The following is a 24,341-nucleotide window of genomic DNA, read 5'->3' on the forward strand; positions in this document are numbered from 1 at the left end:
GGTCACCTAACCAAGCCGCTACCTCAGTGGCAATGCTGACCGCCACTCCAGTAAAATTCGCCGCCGTGCAATCAGAGAAGGCGAAGGCCACAATATCGCCTTCCTCCTGTCCATGAGCTCCGGCTTCTCTGAAACCCCAAATATCGTCACCCAAGGGTCCGGGTCCACTTCCTCCTCCACTATCCTGGCTAAGACATTCCCGCCCAGAATCTTTACAATTTTTTGGAACCCCAAGTTGTTAACACCTAGGTAAAGAACCTTAATCTCTCTATACCTTTACTCCATGTTTGAGCGATTGCACAAAGCGATCGGCCAACCTGTTGGTTGATGAGTGATATGGACAGATTTAATATGGCGGATGTCAATCCCCTTCAAGTAATCTTGGAACACTGTTGATGTAAATTGAGTCCCCTTATTACTCATAAGTTGCTCTGACTTTCTGAACACCTCATCTGGTCTCTCAGTTGTCTGTTTGGTTGTCATTGGACGTCATGATTGCGACTTCTGGCCATTTTGAGTGTGCGACAACCATCACTAGGAATATATCCCCCTCAGTTGGGCTAGCATAGTCAACATGAATTCTCTGCAATGACTGTGTAGGCCATTCCCACGATGCAAAGGTTTCAGGAGTAGGGTATTGCTCAATATAGCGTAGAATTAGTGTAACCCCACTTTCTTCTCAACTTGGGCATCTAATCCTGGCCAACAGAAGTAGCTGCATGCCAACTCCTTCATCCTAAAAAAACCAGGATATCGCCATGTAGGTGTTCGTAGAAACGGCAGAATGATCACTCGAATACCCCACAGCCGAACTCCACTCTGAACTGTGAACTCAAGACATCCAGTGATGTCGGGCTTGAGGTCTGGATTCCTTCAGTGCACATTTGTTAAAGTGCCTTTTTGGATCATATCCATAACCTTCCCCATCACTGGATCGATTCTTGTCCACCTTTGTACTTGAGATGGAGTTATCAGTACGTTTTCAACATGAGAGAGAAAACTTTATAAAATTTATGTTTGACTTCATGATCCTGTTTGACTTGTACTGGCAGTCTAGATGAAGTGTTTTCATTTGCATACTTTTCTGACTTACGATATTGGATGTCATAATCGTATAGTGACAAGATCAAAGACCATCTTTGCAATCGACTAGTTGCTAAATAAGGAATACACTTATAGGGCCCAAAGATTGTAGTTAAAGGACAATGGTCAGTCAAAAGTGTAAAATACCGTTCATAAAGGTAATGGTGGAACCTTCTTATGCCAAAAATGATGCTCAAAGCTTGTATTTCTAGCTGGGCATAGCTCGACGGTGCTAGTTAATGTTCTGGAGGCAAATGCTTTTGGTTGCTCCTCTCCTGGGGGCATTATGTGCGAGACAATGGTGCCAACCCCATGGGTTGCAAGCAATCTGTAACCTCAGCTTTGTTGCAGACCAATAACTCCGACTTCTTAAAAACTTCTTAGACATTTTGATGATAATTTTCGCTTTCTTTGGTCCAATGCCAAGCTTGTTTGACACAAAGCAAAGTGTGTAACGGATTCAGCCTCATTGCTGAGATAGGAATGAATATGCCATAATAATTCAGCAAACCTAAAATGACCTCAATTGCATCACATTTTGTGGACATGGAGCTTCTAGGATCTCAGCCATCTTCGTTGGTTCTTTATGTAAACCGTCTTTATTAATGATACAATTGAAATAATTGATAGAAGACATAAATTCACACTTTCTTGACTCTAAGATTGCAATTTTGCAAATGTGCAAAAATAGCTTCCAAATTCCTTGCATGTTCTTAATCATTCAAACCTGTAATAAGAATGTCATTTAGGTGACTTTGCATACCAGATAGTCGACTCAGAATGTGAGCCATGTATATATACTTAATAGAGATTATTTACATTTACATTTTTTTTAAATGAAAGTCTCCGCTAATTAAAGGTACCCTCGTGTCACTATAGTAAGTAAGGGTTGCCACTCTGCAGCCACATTCATCAGTAGATATGCTTGAGAAAGATCTATTTCGCTACATCTCTGGACCCTTGAGAGTTCAGCGAATAAATCTTCGATAAACAATAGAGGACAATGGTCAGCACACAACACAGGGCGGCATGGTAGCACAGTGGTTAGCATTGTTGCTTCGAGCATCAGGGTCCCAGGTTCGATTCCTGGCTTGGGTCACTGACTGTGTGACATCTGCAGGTTCTCCCTGTGTCTGCGTGGGTTTCCTCCACGTGCTCCGGTTTCCTCCTACAATTCCCAAAAGATGTGCTGTTAGGTAATTTGGAAATTCAGAATTCTTCCTCGTGTATCTGAACAGGTGCTGGAGTTGCTGACTGGGGGATTTTCGTAGTAACTTCATTGCAGTGTTAATGTAAGCCTACTTGTGACAATAATAAAGATTATATACTGGGTTTTGAAATCCCCACATTTTGTTACTGAACCATCCCTCTTCAGCACAGGATCGATGGGTGTTGCCCAATCACTAGTGGCACCAGGCTCAATGACTCCTGTCTCAATTATCCTTTCAAATTCTTCCATGTTTGGCAAGATGGCATAGGGTACAGTATGTTCTTTAAGATGCTTAGGCACACTGTCTGCCTTGATCTTGAGTTTCACTTCCACTCCAGTCCTGGATCCAAGTGACTCTTTAAATACCTAAACGTATTTCTTCAGAGGTGTTTGTAGATCATTCATAGAATCACTGAGTTGGTTCACGACAATCCAGTTGAACTTTGTCTTCCTCAACCACGATCTACCAAACAATGTTGTAAAGTTTCCTTGAACAATGTGGAGAGGCAACTCTGCCTTTTGACTGTTAATTTCCTCATTCACCTTGATGCATCCCTTCAGTGGCATGATTTCTTTGGTGTATGTCCTCAGGACAACATCTGATGGTTGTAACGGTAGATGTTTTAGTTTCTGACTGTATATGGTCTTGGGAATGAGTGGTACCGCAGTGCCCACATCCACTTCCATGTCAGGTATTTCCAAAAAGTTTTGGATAACTTCAAAAGCGTTGCTGATCTCCTTTAACTGATAATATACCAAGCTTGAATTCTTTAAGATGACTTGACACATGTCCCCTAGTAAGTATTTAATTCCTCCATTTAACTGATGAACTCGACCAACAGACTTCGCTGTGTTTCTCTTGGTACAAGTCTTTTGTGCTGACAAAGGTTGGCGTGACCAACATGCCTTGGATGTGGCCTATTTTACAACAATTTTTGCATTTATTCTCCACCCTCCACCATTCTCCTACTGAGTGTCCCAGTGAGTACAGTGATGACAGAGTAGAATTTTCACAGACCTGCTTCCAGCAGTCTCCATCTTATGAATTTCTGCTCTGACTCCAATCGACAAAGCCTATTTCATTGTAAATTCCATGGAATTGTGATTTCCACAGCAGCTTTCAGGGTTAACTCACCTTCACTCAACAGCTCTCTTTGGATGGCTTCATTTCTAAGACCGCAAACCAGTCTGTCTTGAAGTATTTTGTCAAGTGTTTGTCGAAACTCTCAGTATTTGGCTAATTTATGTAGTGTTGCTATGAGTTGAGAAATGCTTTCCCCTTCTATTACGCACGATGAATCTTGCAGTTATCAGCAGCAGACAGGGAGAGAAATGTCCTTCCAAGATTGTCATTAACTCTCTGTAGGTCTTTTCTCCTGGTTTAGTTGGGTAGACTAGATTTTGTAACAACATGAATGTTTTGCGCCAACCAAGCTAACAAAAGTCACAGCATGCAGGTTTTTCAGTGTCTGATGCTACAAGACACAATTGGAGCCTTTACTCATAAAAATTCCATATACGTGGCGGCACAGTGGCGCAGTGAGTTAGCACTGCTGCCTCGCGGCACCAAGGTCCCAGGTTCGATCGTGGCTCTGGATCACTGTCCGTGTGGAGTTTGCACATTCTCTCCGTGTTTGCGTGGGTTTCGCCCCCACAACCCAAAAATGTGCAAGGCTAGGTGGATTGGCCACACTGAATTGCCCCTGAATTGGAAAAAATTAATTGGGTGCTCTAAATTTAAAAAATAAATAAATAATTCATATCTCATAACGTTTGTCAAATTGGTTGATGACACCACTTTTTCCTGCCATTTTTCGTATCCTAGTTCCTTGATCTGTGCTTCTTCAGCCTTTACCCCTTCCATTTATTCCCCGAAAGCAAGCAGTCTGCAAGCCCATAAGCAAACTAGTTCTTCCCTTGCAACCTTTTAGGTTCCCATTCTCACAGCCCTTTTACAGTGCAGCATGCACGATCTCTGCAGCTTCTGCCCACTACAAGCAGTGAGTACTCCTGAAACTTTGATTCATTTGTTTAAAAGATATGATCCAGCAGCACTCTGTTGTGTCCTGATTAATTCTCAAAACCTTATTTAGCACTAGCGGCTGTCGTATCGATCGACTGACTCACTGATGCCTCTCTATGACTGAATGGTTTTCCTTTTTTTTACTTGCCACAAATCTGTTGACTTTCAGCCTGAGCTTCGATGATAGTTTCCTTCAGACTTCCAAATCTCCATCGATGGTTGGTTATAGCCAGAATCCTCATCGACACTTTCTCTTCTGTTATATACTTGTTGTTGCCGCAAAGAGAAAAAGAAGTTGAGGTACCACACTGTTAAGTTCGTAAAAACATAGTACTGTACTGTGTTTATTAAGAGATGTTTCTACAAGATATGGTGGTGAACTCCCCCAAAGCCTGTGAAACGCTCCACTGACCTCACTGCGTATCATGTGACATTTCTCCAGCCAGTAGTGTTACTTGAGTATGTAACAGAATTTGACTTGAATTTTCAATTCTGAGATTAGTACGTTGCTGTTAGGTAAGAAGGTAGCAAAGGATGTGGAGCAGAGGTGATTAAATTGAATGAGTGACAGATTCACTATGATCTGCCAATGTAGTCTTGTTCACTGCTGGCAAAATCATCTCGGTCATACCCCAGAATGATCCATCTTTCGTACATGCTCTTCGATCTTCACACATGGAAACTATTATCTGGGCAAATTAAATTTCAATTTGGAAAAGCATCAGTTAATCGAAGAGAACCAGCATGAATCTGTTGCAGGCATGTCATGCCTGACTATAACATGATTCAGTTACTTTCCGTTAACAGATTTGATCATGGTGGAATGATAGATGTTGTATAGGATGTTGTATAGGACCAACTTTTATTGACTTAAAAATTGATGGATACTGAGACCCAAGTAAATTTTGGTAAACCAGGATCAAACTCTTTGCTTCCGCCAGCTGGCCTGAACCATTCAAAATTTTCAATTCTTGCCTTCCATCCTCATTAATGCAAAATTCTGTTAAGAACAAGGAGGGTTATATAAAGTACAAAAGGAAATTTAAAAAGTTCATGGGAAGCAAGGAAACATTCCAAGCAATGATGAGCAACAATAAACTGAACTAAAATATTATTTGTAAATGTATAAAGTATAAAGAAAAAGTTGGGCCTATTCAGAACCTGAAGGTGATACCTTCATGAGGGCATGGCTAAAGCATTAAATGTGTACTTTGCAGCTATCACCACCAAGGAAATGGATGATGTAATGGTTACAGTAAGAGAGTAGTAGACAGAACAGAAATGGAAAGAGAGCATGTATGAAGAAGATTAGCATTCCTGATCCTGAAATAAAGCACGCGATCGAATGGCCACGCTGCACTCATCAATTAGCTCGCTGTGGCGCAACGTGGCCGATCGAAGCTGGGAGATCCTGCTCCCAGGATCTACCCAGCTCACAACGCCTTGTGAGATGTTGCGATGTAAATCCCACTGATTGTGGATGGGATCATCTTTTGCCAAATTACATATTAAACCGAAACAGTTAGTCTCATTTTAATGTACAGATTCTGAGGGAGCCGCGTTGGGATCTACCCCCTTTGTCTCTCAGACCTTGGGCGAGCGCTGTTCAGTACTGGTCTCCATAGACAGGAAACATTTAAAAATGGCGTCCCAATCTCTTGCTGCGCAGAGGAATTCAGGCGAGCTGAGGTCCTCAGAGCACAAAACGGGGCTCTGTGCGGCTTCGGCCGCGTGTTCTCTGCTGAGTCCCCCTAGCTAATTCGAGTGCCGTTTTATATGTGTTTCTCGGCTCAGCAAGCGCCAGGAAACACGTGGCTAAATGCGTTCTCTATAGGATTTTGTTCCTATTTAGTTAAATCCCACCCAAAAACAGCAAATTCTGGATATCCTCAGCAAGTAGAGCAACATCTGAGAAGAGAGAAGCAGAATTAAGCAGGTTGATGACTTTTTAGCAGAAGATCGATTCTGATGAAAGGTCATGGACGTGAAACAAAATTCCCTTTTCCTCTCCACTGATGCTGCCTGATCTAATGAGTATTTCGGGTATTTTCTGTGTTTATTTCAGATTTCCGCACAGTATTTTGCTTTTATTTTCGCATTACAGAAAATTGCTAAGTCAACTTATCAGAATGGAATGCATCCTAAGTTGCTCCAAGAAGAGAATATAGAGGGAAGTAGCAGAGCCATCCACATTGAATGCAGGACTAGTATCTGAGGACTGAAGGGTTGCTTATGTTTTAGCCCTATTCAAGAAAGGGGAGAGAGATACAGCCAACCTAACATCGTTGGTGGGGAAATTCATGGAAACTATTATCCGGGCAAAATAGACTTCAATTTGGGAAGGCATTGGTTAATCAAAGAGAGCCAGCATGAATCTGTTAAAGGCAAATCATGCCTGACTGACATGATTCAATTACTTTGCATTAACAGAGAAATTTAATCAAGGTAGAATATTGGATGTTGAATTAGAAGACATTCAAAAAAGTGCCACACAGGACACTTTTTAAGGAGATGAGATGGAAGCCCATGGAATTAAAAGACAAATGGTGGTATGGTAAAGAATTGGCTGAGTGACAGGAAGTAGAGGACAGTGCTGGATGGATGGTGCTTTACAGTGATGTCCGCAAAGGTCAATTTTTGGGTCCGTCCATTGCACTTTGCAGTTATTACGAATGACCTAGACTCTGGTGTCGGGAGCAGCATTAGTCGAGATTTGGGGAACAGGAAGATGTGTAGGGCATCACAATGGAAGAAAATGCAGAGTAACCTTTTTCCTAATAGTATAGATAATGTAAAGGCAGGACATTTTGGAACAAGGGAGAAATTAAAGACTCGAGGTAAAGGACGTATCGACTATAGTGCAGCAAGTTTTTTTTCTTGTATTCTGTCCAGAAATGTAAAGGAGGGTTCTCAAAGAACCATCCTGAAAAGAGCAGTAAATCTAAATGATAACTAGCTTGGGCTTTAAAATTTATGAGTTACTATAGGCAAAGCAAAGATTTGGCATGAAAGGAGTTCTTGGAAGCAGCTTTCACTATGAAGATTTGAAAGCGCCGCTTAAGGTTAGAGGATATGGTCAGTTCAAGAATGCTGATCAGGTAAGGAAATACAGGGATGGAGCCATCAAAGGAGGTGTCTCCATTGTTTGTATTTTTGAATCTAGCCATTGCAGCACCTGACTATAAAACCGAGTAATGGTTTCAAATTTCCATGTAGAGATGGTTTTCAGCTGAATTTTTTACATATATAAATCCTATTCTCTCTTCCCACCCACCCCAACCCCTGTTGCATCCATACTATTTGAGAGGGGGATGGGGGGGGGGGGGGCACATGAACTGTGTTGTGATGATCAGTGTCATCAATATTCTGAAAAAATATTGATCAAAAAACATGAACTATTCAGTTTACACTTGGTTTGGTATTCTGAATTGGTCCATTGAAGCACATGGACCATTTGATCATTAAGATTTGTTCATTAAGGTGATTATAGCTGGACACTTGAGAAAAACTCAAAGTAATCCAGAATAGCCAGCATGGTTTGTGAAAGTAAAATCATGTTTACCAATGTATTAGAGTTATTGAATGGATAATAGGGAGCCTGTAGATATACCGTTCTTGGATTTTCAGAAGACATTTGATCCGCTGGCACATCTGGTTATTGCAGAGAATAAAAACTCGGTGTCAGGGTAACAGATTAACTTCGATACAAAATTGGCTGGCTGGCCGAAAACAGAGAGTATGCATAAATGGATCTTTGTGTGATTAGCAGGATGTGACAAGTGAAGTGCCGCAGGGGTCTGTGCTGGGGCCTCAACTTTTTACAATTTACATCAATTGCTTAGATGAGGGTTGCGAAGACATGGTAGCTAAAGTTGCAGATGGTATAAATATAGATAGGAAAGTATGTTGTGAAGAATACATACGGAGTTTGCAGACTGATCTAGATAGGCTGGGTGAGTGGGCAAAAATCTGGCAGATGGGGTGGCACGATAGAGCACTGGTTAGCACTGCTGCCTCACGGCACCAAGGTCTCAGGTTTGATCCTGGCTCTGGGTCACTGTCCATGTGGAGTTTGCATATTCCCCCGTGTGTGCGTGGGTCTCACCCCCACAACCCAAAGATGTGCAGGGTAGGTGGATTGGCCACGCTAAATTGCCCTTAATTGGGGAAAAACATCTGGCAGATGGAGTATAAGTGGGAAAATGTGAACTTGTTCACTTTGGCTGGGAGAAATTACTTAAATGGAGAATACCTGCAAAATTCCAAGTGCGGAGGGATCTCGGTGTTCTCGCACATGAATCACTGAAAGTTAATATGAAGGTACAGTATGTAATCAAGAAGGTCAATAGAATGCTATATTTTATTACATGATGAATTGAACATAAAAGTTAAGATGTTATGCTTCAGTTACACCGGGCATTAGTGTGACCGCATGTCGATACTGTGAGTAGATTTCATCTCCTTATTCCAGGAAGAATCTAAATGCGTTGGAGGCATTTCAGAGGAGGTTTACTAGATTTATACTTGGAATGAGAGGGTTGTCTTTTGAGGGTAAGTGGACAGGCTGGACTTGTTTCCACGGGAGTTTCGAAACTAAGGGGTGACTTGATTGAAATGTGATCCTGAATGGGCTTGACAGGGTGGATGTGGAAAGGATGTTTCCTGTTGTGGGTGACTCCAGGACTAGGGGGCTCTGTTTTAAAATTAGGGGTTGCCCTTATTGGACAGAGATGAAAAGAAGTTGTTTCTCTGAGAGTTGAGTGACTTTGGAACACTCTGCCTTAGAAGGCAGGAGAGGCAGGGTCATTGAATATTTTTAAGGCAGTGGTTGATACATTCTTGCTAGGCAAAAGGTTATCTGAGGTCAATGGGAATATAGAACACAAACAGACCAGCCATGATATTGAATGGTGGAGCATGCTCGAGGTGCCAAATGACTTCTATTTTGGATGTTCGTATATCATCACACTTTAGCAATACCCAGTGCATCAGCTCCCTATGTCTACCTTTGCATTTACTGCCAGAAACAAATGCAAAACAGATTAAGATATTTATCCACCTTAACTCCACTACATGATTTATTTTTTAAAAACTTAATTTTAAGGAAGCAAAATTAGCTTGTTTTTTTCATATGCTTATTCACAAGCATGCAAATATTCTATTCCCATTCTCTTCATGGAAAATGCCAGACGCTAATTTCTAAGATAGCAGTTTGTACATCTAGAAAAACTGTTGGCTGGTGAGGATGAGCATCAGTATCTACAAATTGAATGAAAAAGCTCTCCATGTTTGCATGGTAGGCAGAACATATTTCAATTGAATTGGTGTGACACAGTGATGGCTTATATACGTTCCAACCTGTGCTGCTCGTATCATAAGTTCCTGTTATTAGCTTGACAAACAAAGCAAAATGAAGGCCCACAGAGAAGAAGGATTGGAAATTTAGAGACTATGTCCACCTCCTGGCTGTCAACTGTTTGATTAACTTTGGCTCAGGCCTGGAGATGGGTTGCTGTCATCCTCGGAATTGCACATGGCAGTGGGCCTGAATACAAGAAAGAAAAGAGACAAATCAAATAGATGTGCATCAGCCAGTCCTGTCTTTTTTTTGCAAATCAGAAAGAAATAACTGAATAACTCTGTTTGTCAATCAAGGCTATGTTCCCAAATCAGCACAAGAGTATTTGTTCATACCATAACACTGAACACTTTCACTAATGTCCACTTGGATAGTTTAAGATCAAATTGTCAAAATTTGATGAGTTTGCCAGCTCAAAAATGTTCATACCTTATTAAAATCCTAAATATCTGTTGTCATCTTGTGCTTTCCCCAGAAAATGTATATTTATGGAACTGTTGGAATGATGTTATGTGGTTTCGGAGATTCTCCAAAGATTTTATAACAAATATAGTTTGAATGCTCACTATTTCTGCTTGCTGAGGGACTTTTAGTTTTTTAAAAAGCTTAAATTCATAATTATGTTACGCAATTTCAAAAGTTTTTTTTATAAATTTGGAGTACCCAATTCATTTTTTCCAATTAAGGAGCAATTTAGCGTGGCCAATCCACCGACCCTGCACAGCTTTGGGTTGTGGGTGCGAAAGCTACGCAAACACGGGGAGAATGTGCAAACTCCACATGACCCAGAGTCGGGATCGAACCTGGGACCTCGGCGCAGTGAGGCAGCAGTACACTGCGCCACCGTGCTGCCCTCGCAATTTCAAAAATTGATGCATTAGGAGTCTTGTTCAGTAAACTGAAATGCTATTGCTATGTAGTGGATTCAGTACTACTTACTGCAGATATTTCATTAATAAAACTCAATTCTGTTCGCTGCATGAAGGTGGGGATTGAGACAGCACTACTGGAGTCGTTGAACTTGGTCATTTTGTATAAACTATTTTTCAGAGAAATTTATGATATGCTGTAGGACCATTAATGCAGTGTTACATTTGTTCGATGTGCTGGATATTGAATTGGACACTCATTTTGATTTCTGTCCGTAAAATTGGTATTGGTGTTGTTAAATTTAGGCAATTTATACGTTTTGCTATCATTGCAGTGGAAAGATACTGTGTAACATAATGGAGACTTGCAGATTGCACGTTTGTAGTTCATCGATTAACATTTTGTAGCTGGTTCAATTAGATTTTGCTGTCATCTAGTACACTCACTTTGCAATTGAGGACGTTTGAATTAAAGAGACCAAATATTTTGTGCCTCACGTTACACAATCTTGTGATATAGAGGGATTTGTCCTTGATTGACATGCTGTTGGTTACGTATTGAATCTTGCTGTCCTTGATCCTTTATGTTTCAGTAGCAAATGTGCCGACAGCTAGTGATGGCATTTATTACAAAAGGATATAGTTGTGTATCTATTCAGGTATACATTAGGAAAATGCAATATATTTTTGCATTTAATCAATTTTAATCTGCTATATCATTGTTTCATTAGAATATCTGCTCTCGGCAGTAGTTGTAACTCGCTTTGCTAATTTTGAAAATTCAAGAACAATAGTGAATTTGTGCAGGTACACTATGATGCTTTTTATTTTTACATGATTGCAATTTATTTTAAAGGATTCCACTAGGATATAGCCACTGTTTCTTTCCTTGAATATTTTATTACCCATCCTGATTTTTGAAAAATCACTTGCTCTTATTGTATTTGTCCTCAAAGTGGTTGTCTCTGAGATCAGTGCTGAGACATGACATTTCAATTCCTAGAGTCGATCCCTCGGCAGCACTCTTGCTTCACTTGCAACGGAACATGTTTAACCCATTGAGACGGACTTGAATGTTTTTGAAGCGGTTTCCGTGTTTTATGGATGGATTGGTTTATTGTCACGTGTACCAAGGTGCAGTGAAAAGTATTTTTCTGCGAGCAGCTCAACAGATGATTAAGTATATGGGAAGAAAAGGGAATAAAAGAAAATACATAATAGGGCAACACGAGGTAGACAATGTAACTACATAAGCACTGGCATCGGATATAGCGTACAGAGTGTAGTGTTAATGAGGTGGGTCCATAAGAGGGTCGTTTAGGAGTCTGGTAACAGTGGGGAAGAAGCTGTTTTTAGTTTGCTCTTGCGTGTTCTCAGACTTTTGTATCTCCTGCCCGATGGAAGAAGTTGGAAGAGTGCGTAGCCATGTGGGAGGGGTAACGCTGCCCACTTTCCCCAGGCAACGGGGGGTGTAGATGCAGTTAATGGATGGGAGGCAGGTTCGTGTGATGGACTAGGCTGTGTTCATGACTCCGAAGTTTCTTGCAGTCTTGGGCCGAACAGTTGCCATACCAGGCTGTGATGCAGCCAGATAATATGCTTTCTATGGAGCATCTGTAAAAGTTGTTCAGAGTTAATGTGGGCATGCTGAATTTTCTTAGTTTCCTGAGGAAGTACAGGCGCTGCTGTGCTTTCTTGGGGTAGCGTCAACATGGGTGGACCAGGACAGATTTTTGGTGATACCAAAATTTTGGTGTACCCCTAGGAATTTGAAGCTGCCATCCATCTCCACCTGACAAGGTTGTGTGCAGTACTTCGCTTCCTGAAGTCAATGACCAGCTCTTTAGTTTTGCTGGCATTGAGGGATAGATTGTTGTTGCTGCACCACTCCACCAGGTTCTCTATCTCCCTCCTGTATTCTGACTCATCGTTATTCTAGATCCAGCCCACTATGGTCGTATCGTCAGCAAACCTGTAGATGGTGTTGGAACCAAATGTTGCCACGCAGTCGTGTGTGTACTGGGAGTATAGTAGGGGGCTAAGTATGTAGCCTTGCTGGGCACCGGTATTGAGGCCTATTGTACAGGAGGTGTTGTTTATTCTTACTGATTGTGGTCTGTGGATCAGAAAGTCGAGGATCCAGTTGCAGAGTGAGGAGTCCTAGGTTTTGGAGCTTTGATATGAACTTGGCTGGGATTATGGTGTTGAAGGCAGATCTGTAGTCAATAAATCGGAGTCTAATGTAGGAGTCCTTGTTGTCGAGATGCTTCAGGAATGAGTGCAGGGCCAGGGAGATGCCATCTCCTGTGGACCGGTTGCGGTGGTATGCGAATTGCAACGGATCAAGGTGTTATGGGAGTATGAAGTTCTTGTTAATGTATTTGTTTCTCACCTCAGCAGAGCCATCTCTATTCTGAAGATTTTAGAAATTTAATTTAAAATAAAAGAGGGAGAGCTATATCGAAATTGCACTTTATTTTGTAACCGTGTTCCTTCAAAATAATGACATCCCCGTTAGTGTATGCACAGCCTGCTCATCCTATATGTTGCAAAGCATTAATCAGGCTGAGGATGAGGATGTGAGGGGATTTTTATCCAAGTAATTGGGCAAAATGTTTTTTTTGGGAAATTTTTCAAGATATTTCCTTCTGAGGAAGGATAATGGAAAATAATCAAAAATCAGACCCCAAACATCCTAGTGATGTTTTTAAGGCTCAGAGTAAGATCAAGCCTGTAGGGCCAGATTATACCTCAGGAGGCAGCGGGAAGTCGAGCCCCAATGAATAAGACCACAGCAGCTGGCTGTGTGGAGTCAGTCAGGAAAGCTAAATCCAAAGTTGCTGAACCTAAGAAGTCTGTCAGACAGAAAGCGACCACTGACGCTCGCATGGAACATTTGGAAGCGATGTTTCTGGAGTCAAAATGGCAGAAAGCAAGCAGTTGAAAACTAGGGTTAAAGTTCTGTGTGCCAATAACAGCATAGTAATGGCAGCATCATTGGGAGGGAAAGTGGTGTTAATTGGTTGCATCAGACAGGAAAAAGTCACCGAACTTGAGCAGACCTGTATGAAGACTTGGCTGATAGTGAGCAATACTTGGACTTAATCAGCTATGATGCTTATGCTGAACAGGAACAAGGGAGCACTGATTGAGTATGATATAGACATAGTCATCAAATGGAACAGTAGTTCCAAATCCAGATTCTGATAAGCCACCCAAGATTGCTCGGGCTAGCCAAATACTGCTTTGGTCAAAGGTGATCCACTCATGGCAAACCAATCGGTTGGTTTTGAATCTTTTGCATCCAGGTTTTCTGAGGTGGTAGAGTGCAGGAATTGCAAAGCCTCTTCTAACAAGTTCTCTTGAGGCAAAGTACATGTTAGAAACATGCCAGAAATACCTTAAGCTAGGTAATTGCAATTTGATAGCCCCTTGATTTGGGAAAACTTGAATCACTCGGTCCACAGTTTGGATGTGATGTGCCTGAAGTGTCTGAGACCTCTTGTGAAGGGAATCTTCTTGAAATCTACAAGTGATGGCATCCTTAGTGAAACTGAACATGATATTATTGCTCTGCCAGCCATTGCTAGCTTTGAGCTGAATCAGCTCAAGAAAGAACTAATAAAGGGACTCAAATAAAATCTTGTCTCAACTCAAGATGCACACATCTGTAGCGAGTTTAAAGCCAATACAGTGGTTGTTTGGAGATGATCTCCATAAGACTGGGAGATATAGACGATGAACAAAAGACAGCAGGTGTGTTGGGAATCCACAACCAGTTTTGAGCATGCTACAACCCACATCTCAGGCAATGCAAGCAGCTTGTTTCCTCATCAGAAAAGCAAGAGGCAGATGGTTGCCATCCAAGGGAAAATGACCTCAGCCTAATTTAGGATTTAAGGACCATTTCAACTATCCATAATATCAGCTGACAGGAATGGACTGGGTCAAAGACTCCCAGGGCACAAGTGTGGGGAACTACCCACTATTCGTGAGCTGTCAGACAGGCACCAGCTAAGGCCAAATTCAGAAACCTTTCATGCTCAGCAGCCTTTACTAATGCATCTCAAGTAAGCGAAAAGTGTACAGCATTATTTTCATGTCTCGACTGAAAATGAGAATATTGGAAACCAATTGCACAGCCATAAAGATGCTTGGAAAGGTATTACATCGGATCAAAAGATTTTAAACATTGTCTCTGGATGTGAGTTTGAATTCAATAGCCCAGCCAAGCAAATTTTTATACCTCAGCCACACAAGTTGAACATTGAGGAAGTTAAAGCTGTTGAGGAAGTGTAATTGAAAAGATGATATGGCTGAACTTAGTTGGCCGTTCCCACCAGCAGAACCTTCCGATCTGGCCAACGGTGAATCCCAGCTGTGGCTTCCCTGGTGGCAGGGGTACGTACAATGGGAAATTCCATTGACAATGGCGGGACCAGAATGTCCTTTCACTGGCTAATGGCAGGCTGCTCCCACCGCTGCAAAACACACCACGGGGTACAAGGAAAATCCCGCCCTGTGCCTGAGCATGGAGACTTTGAAATTGTTTTGCTTGAATGAAAAAAGATGGTGAATGTGATTCTAGATCTACCAAATCTGAGCATACATATAAAATACCTCAATTTTTAAATGGACACTTTAGATGTTGCCGTACAATTCCTCAACAAGGGCTGTTTTTATGGCTTCAATATACCTCAAAGATGCATTGTGTAGTGTCCCAACTGCAAGACTATACAGAAAATACCTAAACTTCAGATGGAAAGGGGTACCAAGGTAGTTCAGAGCACTACTAACTGGGCTGAACTCAGGACCTTATGTGTTCACAAGTCATTGAAACCACCATTTGCAACTCGAGCAATGGTCACACTGTTGTGGCATATGTAAATGATACCTTGCTTGTTACCAAAACAAAGCAAGGAGCACTGGATGCAGTCAGAGAAATTGTGCAAAAAGGTTTTTAACATTGGTTTTGTCATACACCCAGACAAATCTGTCTTTGGCCCAGTAGACAATATTACCTTTCCATTATTCATGCTGAACTCCTCCACAATAGAAGCAGCCTCATTGAAGCAAAATCAGGCAAAATATGTTGTCTCAGCAGATGTTTGTTGGCCTCACATTCACCAGTAATATAATTTGCTGCTTCTGTCATTGGCAAATTAGTAGCTGCTTTCCCTGGTGTACAATATGGGCCATTGGATTGCAGAGAGCTTGAAAGGAAACAACAACAGGGTTTGAAAGAAAACAAAGGGCATTTTGGCAGGAAAATTATTTTCTCTTGCAGCTCGCAATGAACTCGTGTGGTGGGTTGACAATATGTTAACGCAGTTAATAACGTTGATAAGGGGACAACAATACACAAGATAAGTGATGCCTCAGGATTAGGATGGGGTGCATCCTGTGTGTTGTGCACATTGGAGAACAACGAAATGCTGAAGAGACAGCACGAGCAGAAGAAAACAATTAATTATTTAGAATTGAAAGTTGCTTTCTTCAGACGTTTCTTGCTACAGACTTTTCTGTACACATAACAATCATGTACATATTGCTATTGCGGTGAAACAGATGAAAGAAAAGACTTGTTTAAGCCGTGGCTCGGGAACTACAGTATCCGATGGACCTTGAGACTTTTGCGTTTGCGCCTGCTGGGAAAGGGCCACAATTGTGCAGTTCATCCATTTTTGCATCTTCAGGCCAGGAACCAGCCCTACGTATGTGCATGGAAGAAAAAAGAGTGAAACAGCATGCCAGGGGATCTGAAGAGGTGCACCATTGCAAAGAAGATTTCCCAGAGAGCAAGATATGTATGGAGAGGGGAGCAGGGAGAGATCCCAAACCAGGGAGTGGGACAGAAATAAATTCCAGAAGATATTCCTAGGTAAAGGACATGGATGAAGATCAGAGATAGATACTGTTAAAGTCGAGGGGAAGGAGCAGAGCAACTGACTCCATATTAAAGGGAGAGAGCTGCAGGGAGCAGATTTGAAGTAAAGTGAACTTGAGAGGAGCTTCGAAGACCCAAGAGGGCATCCAAAGGGTGGTGCTTCCATGCTCAGTGTCATGAGGCCAAATGTACCCTTTTGAGGCCGTGGTGTTTTGCTTGACACGGCCGAAGATCTGTAATTGTGCTTGGAAGGTGAAGCTTGAGTGTACATGGAGATCCAGGAGAAAAGAATCTCAGGCCAGATTGAAACTGTGGAGGTGAATCCTGTTTGAAACCATCCAAGTAAGAATGATGTGTAGAGGGGGAGAATTCCTAAGCAAGTTTCAAATGTGAAGATTTGAAACCCTCGTGAGAGACGGAGTTTCAGTGAGACGGTGGCTCACATTGCAACAAGCATCTGATTGGATTGATGAGAAATCTGCTTTGGTTGCATCTGTCATTCTTTGGAGTGTGGTGTGTCTGTCCACAGTTGGCCAGTTGATTCACATGTACTATATATTTACCCTGAACATTAGAGTATCAGACAGTTATGGTAAATTATTTTATCTTTCTGAATTTGCTTGTCTCTGTGAAGATATAGCTGGGGTGAAGGAATCATGAATATTTGTATCATTTCCTTGTGTTTTTATCAAGATCTTTTCAACCTTTTTGTCTGGTGTAATATAGTTCATTATTCTTGTTGAATAAGTATTTTATTACATTTGTTAAAAGTTTATCGGCCGACTCCTGCGAATTTGTTCAGTAAGTAACCTCCATGGTTTCTTAAAAAAAAACAGAAGTTAGCATCTGTGAAGCTAGATTTCACTCTGAGATCTGACTTGTCAAGTAGAAACATTAGCTGGGATTGTTACACTATGTACGTATATGCCACTGCAGTTGTGTTGTCTATGAATTATATGGTGGGAACAAAATCACAGGCATGTAATGAACTTGCCAAGATTTTCTGGAAATGGTGCATATCTAAAGACACTTTGGATCGTTACAAAACATTTGTCTGGTGTAATGGAAGCTCGACGGGATGGTTTTCTTACAACTCTAAGTTGTATGGGGAATGAGATGCTGATCTTTTTTCCATCACTTTTAAATGTATAGGTAGAAAAGTATGTTTCCTGTCCACCAGACCCAGATACTATGGCAAAATATGCCTTTTCAATCACTTTGCAAAGCCATTTTTTACTCTGCATTTGCCTGATAAGTGCTCATAGAAAATTCACAGGGGGGAAGCTGATGGTTTTATGATAGCACTGAGATGGCTGACAAAGTCATTGTTCGGAAGCTTGTTGAATTTACCTGTGCAAGAACCAGCTATTCTCCCAACAATTAAACGTTTAATTTCTCATGCTACTTCAAAAGTATGCCGCCTGCTTTACGAGCATCTTAACTGTATGGCCTGCAGGTTCAGGATAAACATACAAGAGAAGGACCTTGCAGCAGAAACTACCAGTATCATCCTGTCTGCCTGGAAGCCATCGAACAGGAAGCAGTACACTACTTATATCAAGAATGGGAGTTTTTTTTTTAAATTGCCAAAAAATTAATCCACTACAAACATTTGTGGAAGCTGTTACTGAATTTTTAACTCCATTATTTCACAGAATGGACTACAGTGCCATCAATACAGCAAAGTCCGCTTTGTCTTCCTTTATTCTGTTGCCAAAGGAGGCGGAGGTGGCGGTTGGGGCAATGAGGGCTCGCACCCACTGGCCACTCACTTTGTGAGAGATGTGTATTACCTCAAACCACTGTGGGATGTGAAGCCTATACTAGACTACGTCTGAGAGCTTTCGCCTGTTTTGTCTCTTGGTCTTCAAGAATTGTCAATGAAGACATGCATGTTCATTGATTTGCTGTCTGTACAGCATCAACAGACCTTACTGGACACAGCCAATGTGCAAAAAAACTCCGACATCCTTATGTTTTAAGTGAATGATCTTTTGGAGCAAAGAACACTAGGGAAAACTGGTTCCAGACTTGTGCTGAGATCATAAGCATCAGATCCATGTGTTACAAGAATATTTGTCTCGTACCGAACACCTTTGAAATAATGAGAGAAATACCTTTTTTGTGAAGTGCGGAAGACCGTTCAAAAGTGTGACCGCAGACACTGCAGCTATATGGATACATCACACAATGACCAAATATTCACACCTAATTCGAAAGGCTTTGCAGCTGCATCTAAAGCCAATTTTGCCATGATCTTAGCTGTGAACATTATGCAATGCAACGGATGGAGCAACATAAAAGCTTCTCAAACATTTTGCAACAAGGACAATGCAAATACATTTGCAATGGCACTTTTTCAGGGCAAGAAAGTACGCTAGTCCTCGCTTTAATTGAGGAACATGTTTGTAAGAATGGTGCTGTTTCAGAATTAAAGACTTGGTGTTTTCTTTGGTTTTTAAAATTGGAAACAACATGATTCTAAGGAAAGGAAAGGTGCCTGAGAGAACATCTATTTCTTTTCTACATGTACATGGATTTGCAACACGCAAACAAGTGAAGCACAATGTTGGGCATGGTATCTTCTGTTCTCTTACATGGCCATGGTTACATTCTTGTCTGATTTGCATTAAAAGTGTTACAGAAACCGTGAATTCAACTAGAGATGTTATTGACTGGCATTGCGAAGTCAAGAGTTTTGCTTTGAAAATCTCACATTTCAAACAAACATAATTGCAAAGTAAAATGGAAAGATTAAACAAGAACTTACCTGTTTGATGTTTGATCTTCAATTATGAGGGAGATGGGTGAGAGATGATGTATCTTTCACCACAGAACAGGTCTATATATTTGTACATATACTTTCTTACTGATTACATGTGCCACTCTTCACTGTCGAGTACAAATACGGAATTGCAGTCGGGTTGGCATTGGTAATGTTTATAAATCCTCCTCTCCCTTTTAAATCTGGCTGCGGCATGAGCGGGAGGTCACATTGTTGGCAGGAAGGGGAGGTTAGGACATGAGAGGAATGGTTGGGGGAGCTCTAGGGAGGAGGGGGAATCCTGTAAATGGGCTAGTCGTGGGGTGGGTGGAGTCTCCTGTGGGGGGAATCTCCCATTGAGGGGGAATGTCTCGCGGGGTGGGGGGGGCGAGTTCCGTGAGAGTAATAATCATGGGGTGGGTGGTGTCTCCTGCAGGTTTGGGAGTTGGGAGGGGGGGGGGGAAAGAGAGACAGAGAGAATCCCGTTGAGGTCGGAGAAGTCCCCTGGGGGTTGGGGGCAGTGCCATGGTAGATTAGTGTGGGTCTGTGCAATAGTTACCCAGAAGCTAGGTGGTTTTAATTCTTCTTTTCCACGTAACTATTGATGTCAGACAGTTGGAATCATGTGAAGTTTGTGATTTAAATTACATTTTTGGATGGTTCCCAATTCAGGGCAATTATCCATCTGAAGTGTGCATGCTCCATCCAGTTGCCGTGCAATCCTTACCTGGGAACTTTGACCAGCGGGGCGGTGCTTTCCCCAGTTACACTGCCCTGGAGCTTTGAATGTACACCCTATTGTTAGTGTCTGGTACAGAATTACATTTAAATATAACTGTTGCAGATGTTGGATATTCATCACCACATTAACGCAAAAGGCAGCACAGGTTACATTTCCAAACAGATAGCACTGGTTCAAAGAAATCAGAACCGACAGTGAATCCACTGATTTGGCTTTCCACTTATATTAGCTATTCAGCTTTCCACTGAATCCTTCCAAGTGTTACTCAGCAGCTTTTTAACCCTCTACTCAGCGTAGTGTGTGGTTCGTGAACCAACGTCTCCACCCTCCCCCCTTTTAACTTTCTCTTTAATAAATCGTAGCAGAAAAACAACTCCCAGCAATTTCTCAATAATTAGTTCAAGAATTCTATCAGCAGAAAGGTAGGAAACACGCTCAAAAACAGAACAGAAAAGTTAAGAAGCTGAATAAAACACGCGTTTCTCCATGAAACTATATATCTGTTCATCAGTCTGAAGCTCGGCAAATTGGACAGTCGAACCTGGAGTCATCTTCGTTACTCTAAATAATGACAGGTCGCCATGGAGTTTTAAATTTGCATCCATTTCATTGGCAAGCAGCACTCTTGAGTGATTTTCTGACTAGGCCATAGCGTTGTTATATTTAGCTATGAATTAATATAGCCTCAAATGTCAAGTTTCTAAATGGAGAACCACCCAAAAGTGAGATTTTTCCCACCTTTCCATTGCTAAAAGGTGCTGTATCTGGATTGATGGTCAGTCAGAGAAAGAACTTGCATTTATCTTGCACCAGTCACAACATCAGGACTTCCCAAAACCTTTTGGTGAATGAAGTTGCTTTGAAGCGGAATTACTGTTGTTTGTTCAGAAATGCAGCAACAAATCTTCATACACTATGCTCCCACTAATTTCTTTGAGAACTCCAAAGAAGTTTATTTCCCAAAAAACTTAGCATGTGGAGCTCACAACTATAGGGATTCGTCACGGCAAATAGCAGAGATGTATTTAAGGGGAGGCTTGATAAATATGCGTGTGACAACTGGGAGATGCCAGATAATTGGATTTTGGGTAAAACGTCTAGCACTGTGTCAGAGGTATATGCCCACAGCTGGCTTGAGTTGCATTGCCCCATTCAGACTTAAACTCATTAATGGGAATAAACAGAATACTCAACATCCATTGTCCTCCTGTGCACTGTGTCTGGAATTAGCCCATTACGGAGTCAGGTGGCTGCTTTTGTCCGTAAATTGGAGATTAGTTGCATATTCATTGCATGGCCCTGTTCTTTTATGTAAGCGGGATGGATAATCAAAAGTCCAGATAGCAATGGTGAGTTCAAGTCTGGGCACAGAAACATCTTTAAGAGACTAGGTGGAGCTCAGAGAGGTAAAATAATCCTGTTCAACAGGTGAGAGAAGCAGAAGGATTTGTAGAACGATCGTAAGAGGACATGAAAAGACTGCCACAGAAACAAGCTTTCAGACAGGGTCTGAAAGAGCCTCACCACCAGCGGGAATATGTTCTATAATGCAACTATCATTTCTGCCTATCTAAGTAAGTGGAGTTGAGAGCTGTATGTTTATTTTACGTGCTGTTTAATGGGAAATTGTATGTTAGGCTTAAGCGATATATTAAGTTGTTCTTGTTAGGTTTGAAGTTTAAAAGTTTTAATATGGTTTTTCTTCTGTTAAAATAAAGTTTTGTTTGTAACAATAACCAAGTCCTATTTCTCATGCAATCACTCCTGGAGCGAATCAGTCTTTCTGTACAGTCTTAAAAATAAAAGAAGTTGCAGTTCTGGTCCAGTATCTCAGCCATTGTTGAGATCTGGTGCAGCATCCGTGACAATGAGGAAGAAAGCAATAGAAGGCTATGCTGGAAGTACTAAATTAATAGGGTGTTAAGAGATTCATACGAAGCCGACATACTGGCAGGGACCAAGTGACCTCAGGAGCCTACTTCTGTGCTATGAAATACTATATAACAAGAGTATTTGATTGAGATAGATTGAAATATTAATTAGAACTCTCAGAAACGTTCATCGCTCTGAACTGCCGATTATGATACTGCCGGGAGATATCCCAATTCATTGTTTGTCTAACTCCTAACCGAAGCACGTATGCTGCATAGAAATATTTCTCATTTAAGTTAGCGTTGAAAACATTGGGTGGTGCAATCTGCTGACCAGTATTTGTTCATTAAAGCTTCTCTATGAAGGTGTGGATCAACACATTGATGTAGCAGGCTCAATGGGCCCAATAGTCTTGGGCTGTTATTATTTCTTATCATAGCAAAGCAGGGATGATCATATTCGTTGTTACTTGGTTTAATATTTGACTGAATGGCATTTGGCCATAATTGATTTTGTCACCAGAATCAAAGAGTGAAGTGTTATGCTTTTCAACATCCTAATGTGGACTTAAAGTTCCTGATCAAGAACATTACTTATAGGGAAATGATAACATTGAATTTAGTTGGTATTTTATTGATCTTTCTGTTTAAAAAAAAACACATGGTGCTGAAGGTTTAAATCAGGCTAGCACACCAATATAAATGGTTATTTACAAAATAAACACCTGAATTTGTACTGTTCATAAAATATAATTATAAACTCAAATATTTTCAGAATTTTGTTTTGATCTGCAATCTGTGGATGTAATTTTCTTAGTTCTAAACATCTGATTTATTATTCTGATTATGTTTTTGTTTCATTTTGCACCCATTGATGATTTTGAGATTCACAGTGCCACTTGTTCAGCTCCATTTATAAGGTTTCCCAAACCATTTCTGTTGCAACCCCTTATCTGAATTTCAGAACGAGGGAAGATTTTCATGTTTCATGATTATTATTCATTCTCTTTTGCAGGGACTGATGATTCTGCTACAGAATTTACCCACGATGCACTGGGGAAACGAGGAGATCAGCGTTCTTCTGGCAGAGTCCTACAGACTAAAATACGCATTTGCGGATGCACCAAATCACTACAAACGATGAAACCAAATAAGAGAAGTCTAAACGTGAAAGCTCTAATTTTTCATCTGCATCTCAGTTTTTTTGTCACAACTTTTAAAGTAACCCCGTTCATTTGGACTTGGCATGTTGTACTTAATACAATAATTGAGTTATTTTGCTGACTTGGTAACAGAAGGCGAAAGTTAATTTAATGTAAATTTGCCACAGTGGTCACACCAGGCTCAAATTTAAGTAAACTGCGCAAGTGCTAATGGGTAAGATTACGGTGAAGGGAAAGGATTCGCTTAAGAATTGGATAGTTTGAACATAATGGTATTGGAGGCTTTCCCAGTATCCTTCTGAGGATTGGCTTTATTTTTATCTGCCTCTGCTTATTTTTAATCACGGTGCTTTGGAGTACTGTGTTCACTCGAGATTCTGCCAGAGCACAAGCCGCAGCAAATATAATTGTGCCACACAATGTAGGCAATTGAAAAAGCCCTTTTGGGTTTTCAGAATTCTCGGAAAAGTTCCCATTTAGGAAGTGACGTCAACTGTGCCCTTCCAAATAGCTGTCTTTTCTGGATTCAGATAAGTTAACTTGAGCAGTATGGTTACAGAATCACTGATTTCTTACAGCCGTTTACAGAAGTTGAAATAGTGCCTGATATCAAATGAAATGTACCCATAAGTGAACTATTTATGATCTCTATTAAAGTCGGCTATTGCTATAAATATCTGAAATGTTTGTCTTCAAATGAAAAGTTTTATCAATTATGTGATTTCTTTTCATGGTATCAGATTAAAAATTAATTGGTTTTCCAGCTGATTGTTTCTTTCTAGGTAGTGGTCCCTAGTCAGTCTACCATGCTCGAATATACCAAAGATTCTACCATAGCGCTTACTGTCTGCTGTTGTCACACATACATGAATTGTAACACAAACTCTTTTTCACACTACAATTTTCTTTGGGGACCATATCAGAGAGACTTACAAATCTGTCTTCTGCTAAGGCAATTGTCATAAATAACAGATATTTGCCTCTTGCAGTGGAACGTTTGTACTTCAGTTTAGAAATTGTGCAGTGCATACCTATTTATGTATATGCTACTTACAATATTGTAAATAGAAATGTGACCTGTAACTGAAATAAATTACAGAATAAGAAACATTGTGTTTAAAAATGGTGGATTAACCTTGCAAGTGAATTGATTTGCTTTTGATGTGAGTTGCTTAAACTCCCTATTGGACAAAAAAATGTTGCAACACATTTGGTGGAATAACTGGCAATCAATTAACAAATGTTGAAATTAGATATCCACCAAAATAATTGACACTGGAGCCAAATTTCCTCACTATGTTTACACATGAGAGGCATATAAATGTTACAGAATTTTTGTTTTAGACAGAAATGTTGGATACAAGCAGTTT

At 40.9% G+C, this 24,341-nt stretch overlaps 1 protein-coding gene across 10 annotated transcripts in view; it reads left to right on the top strand.

The window, feature by feature from the left end:
* Positions 1–23,734, top strand: part of tbc1d22a (TBC1 domain family, member 22a) — a 444,201-nt gene extending 420,467 nt beyond the window's left edge. For all 10 annotated transcript variants that reach the window (XM_038811404.1, XM_038811403.1, XM_038811406.1 and 7 more), the window contains one exon: positions 22,824–23,734. In XM_038811404.1, coding sequence (XP_038667332.1) covers positions 22,824–22,952 — 129 coding nt within the window. In that variant the 3' untranslated portion in view covers positions 22,953–23,734. The remainder of the gene's footprint in view (positions 1–22,823) is intronic.
* Positions 23,735–24,341: the final 607 nt, after the last annotated feature.

The sequence above is a fragment of the Scyliorhinus canicula genome, chromosome 11 (assembly GCF_902713615.1).
Source record: "Scyliorhinus canicula chromosome 11, sScyCan1.1, whole genome shotgun sequence".
In the NCBI taxonomy this organism is placed as follows: domain Eukaryota; kingdom Metazoa; phylum Chordata; class Chondrichthyes; order Carcharhiniformes; family Scyliorhinidae; genus Scyliorhinus; species Scyliorhinus canicula.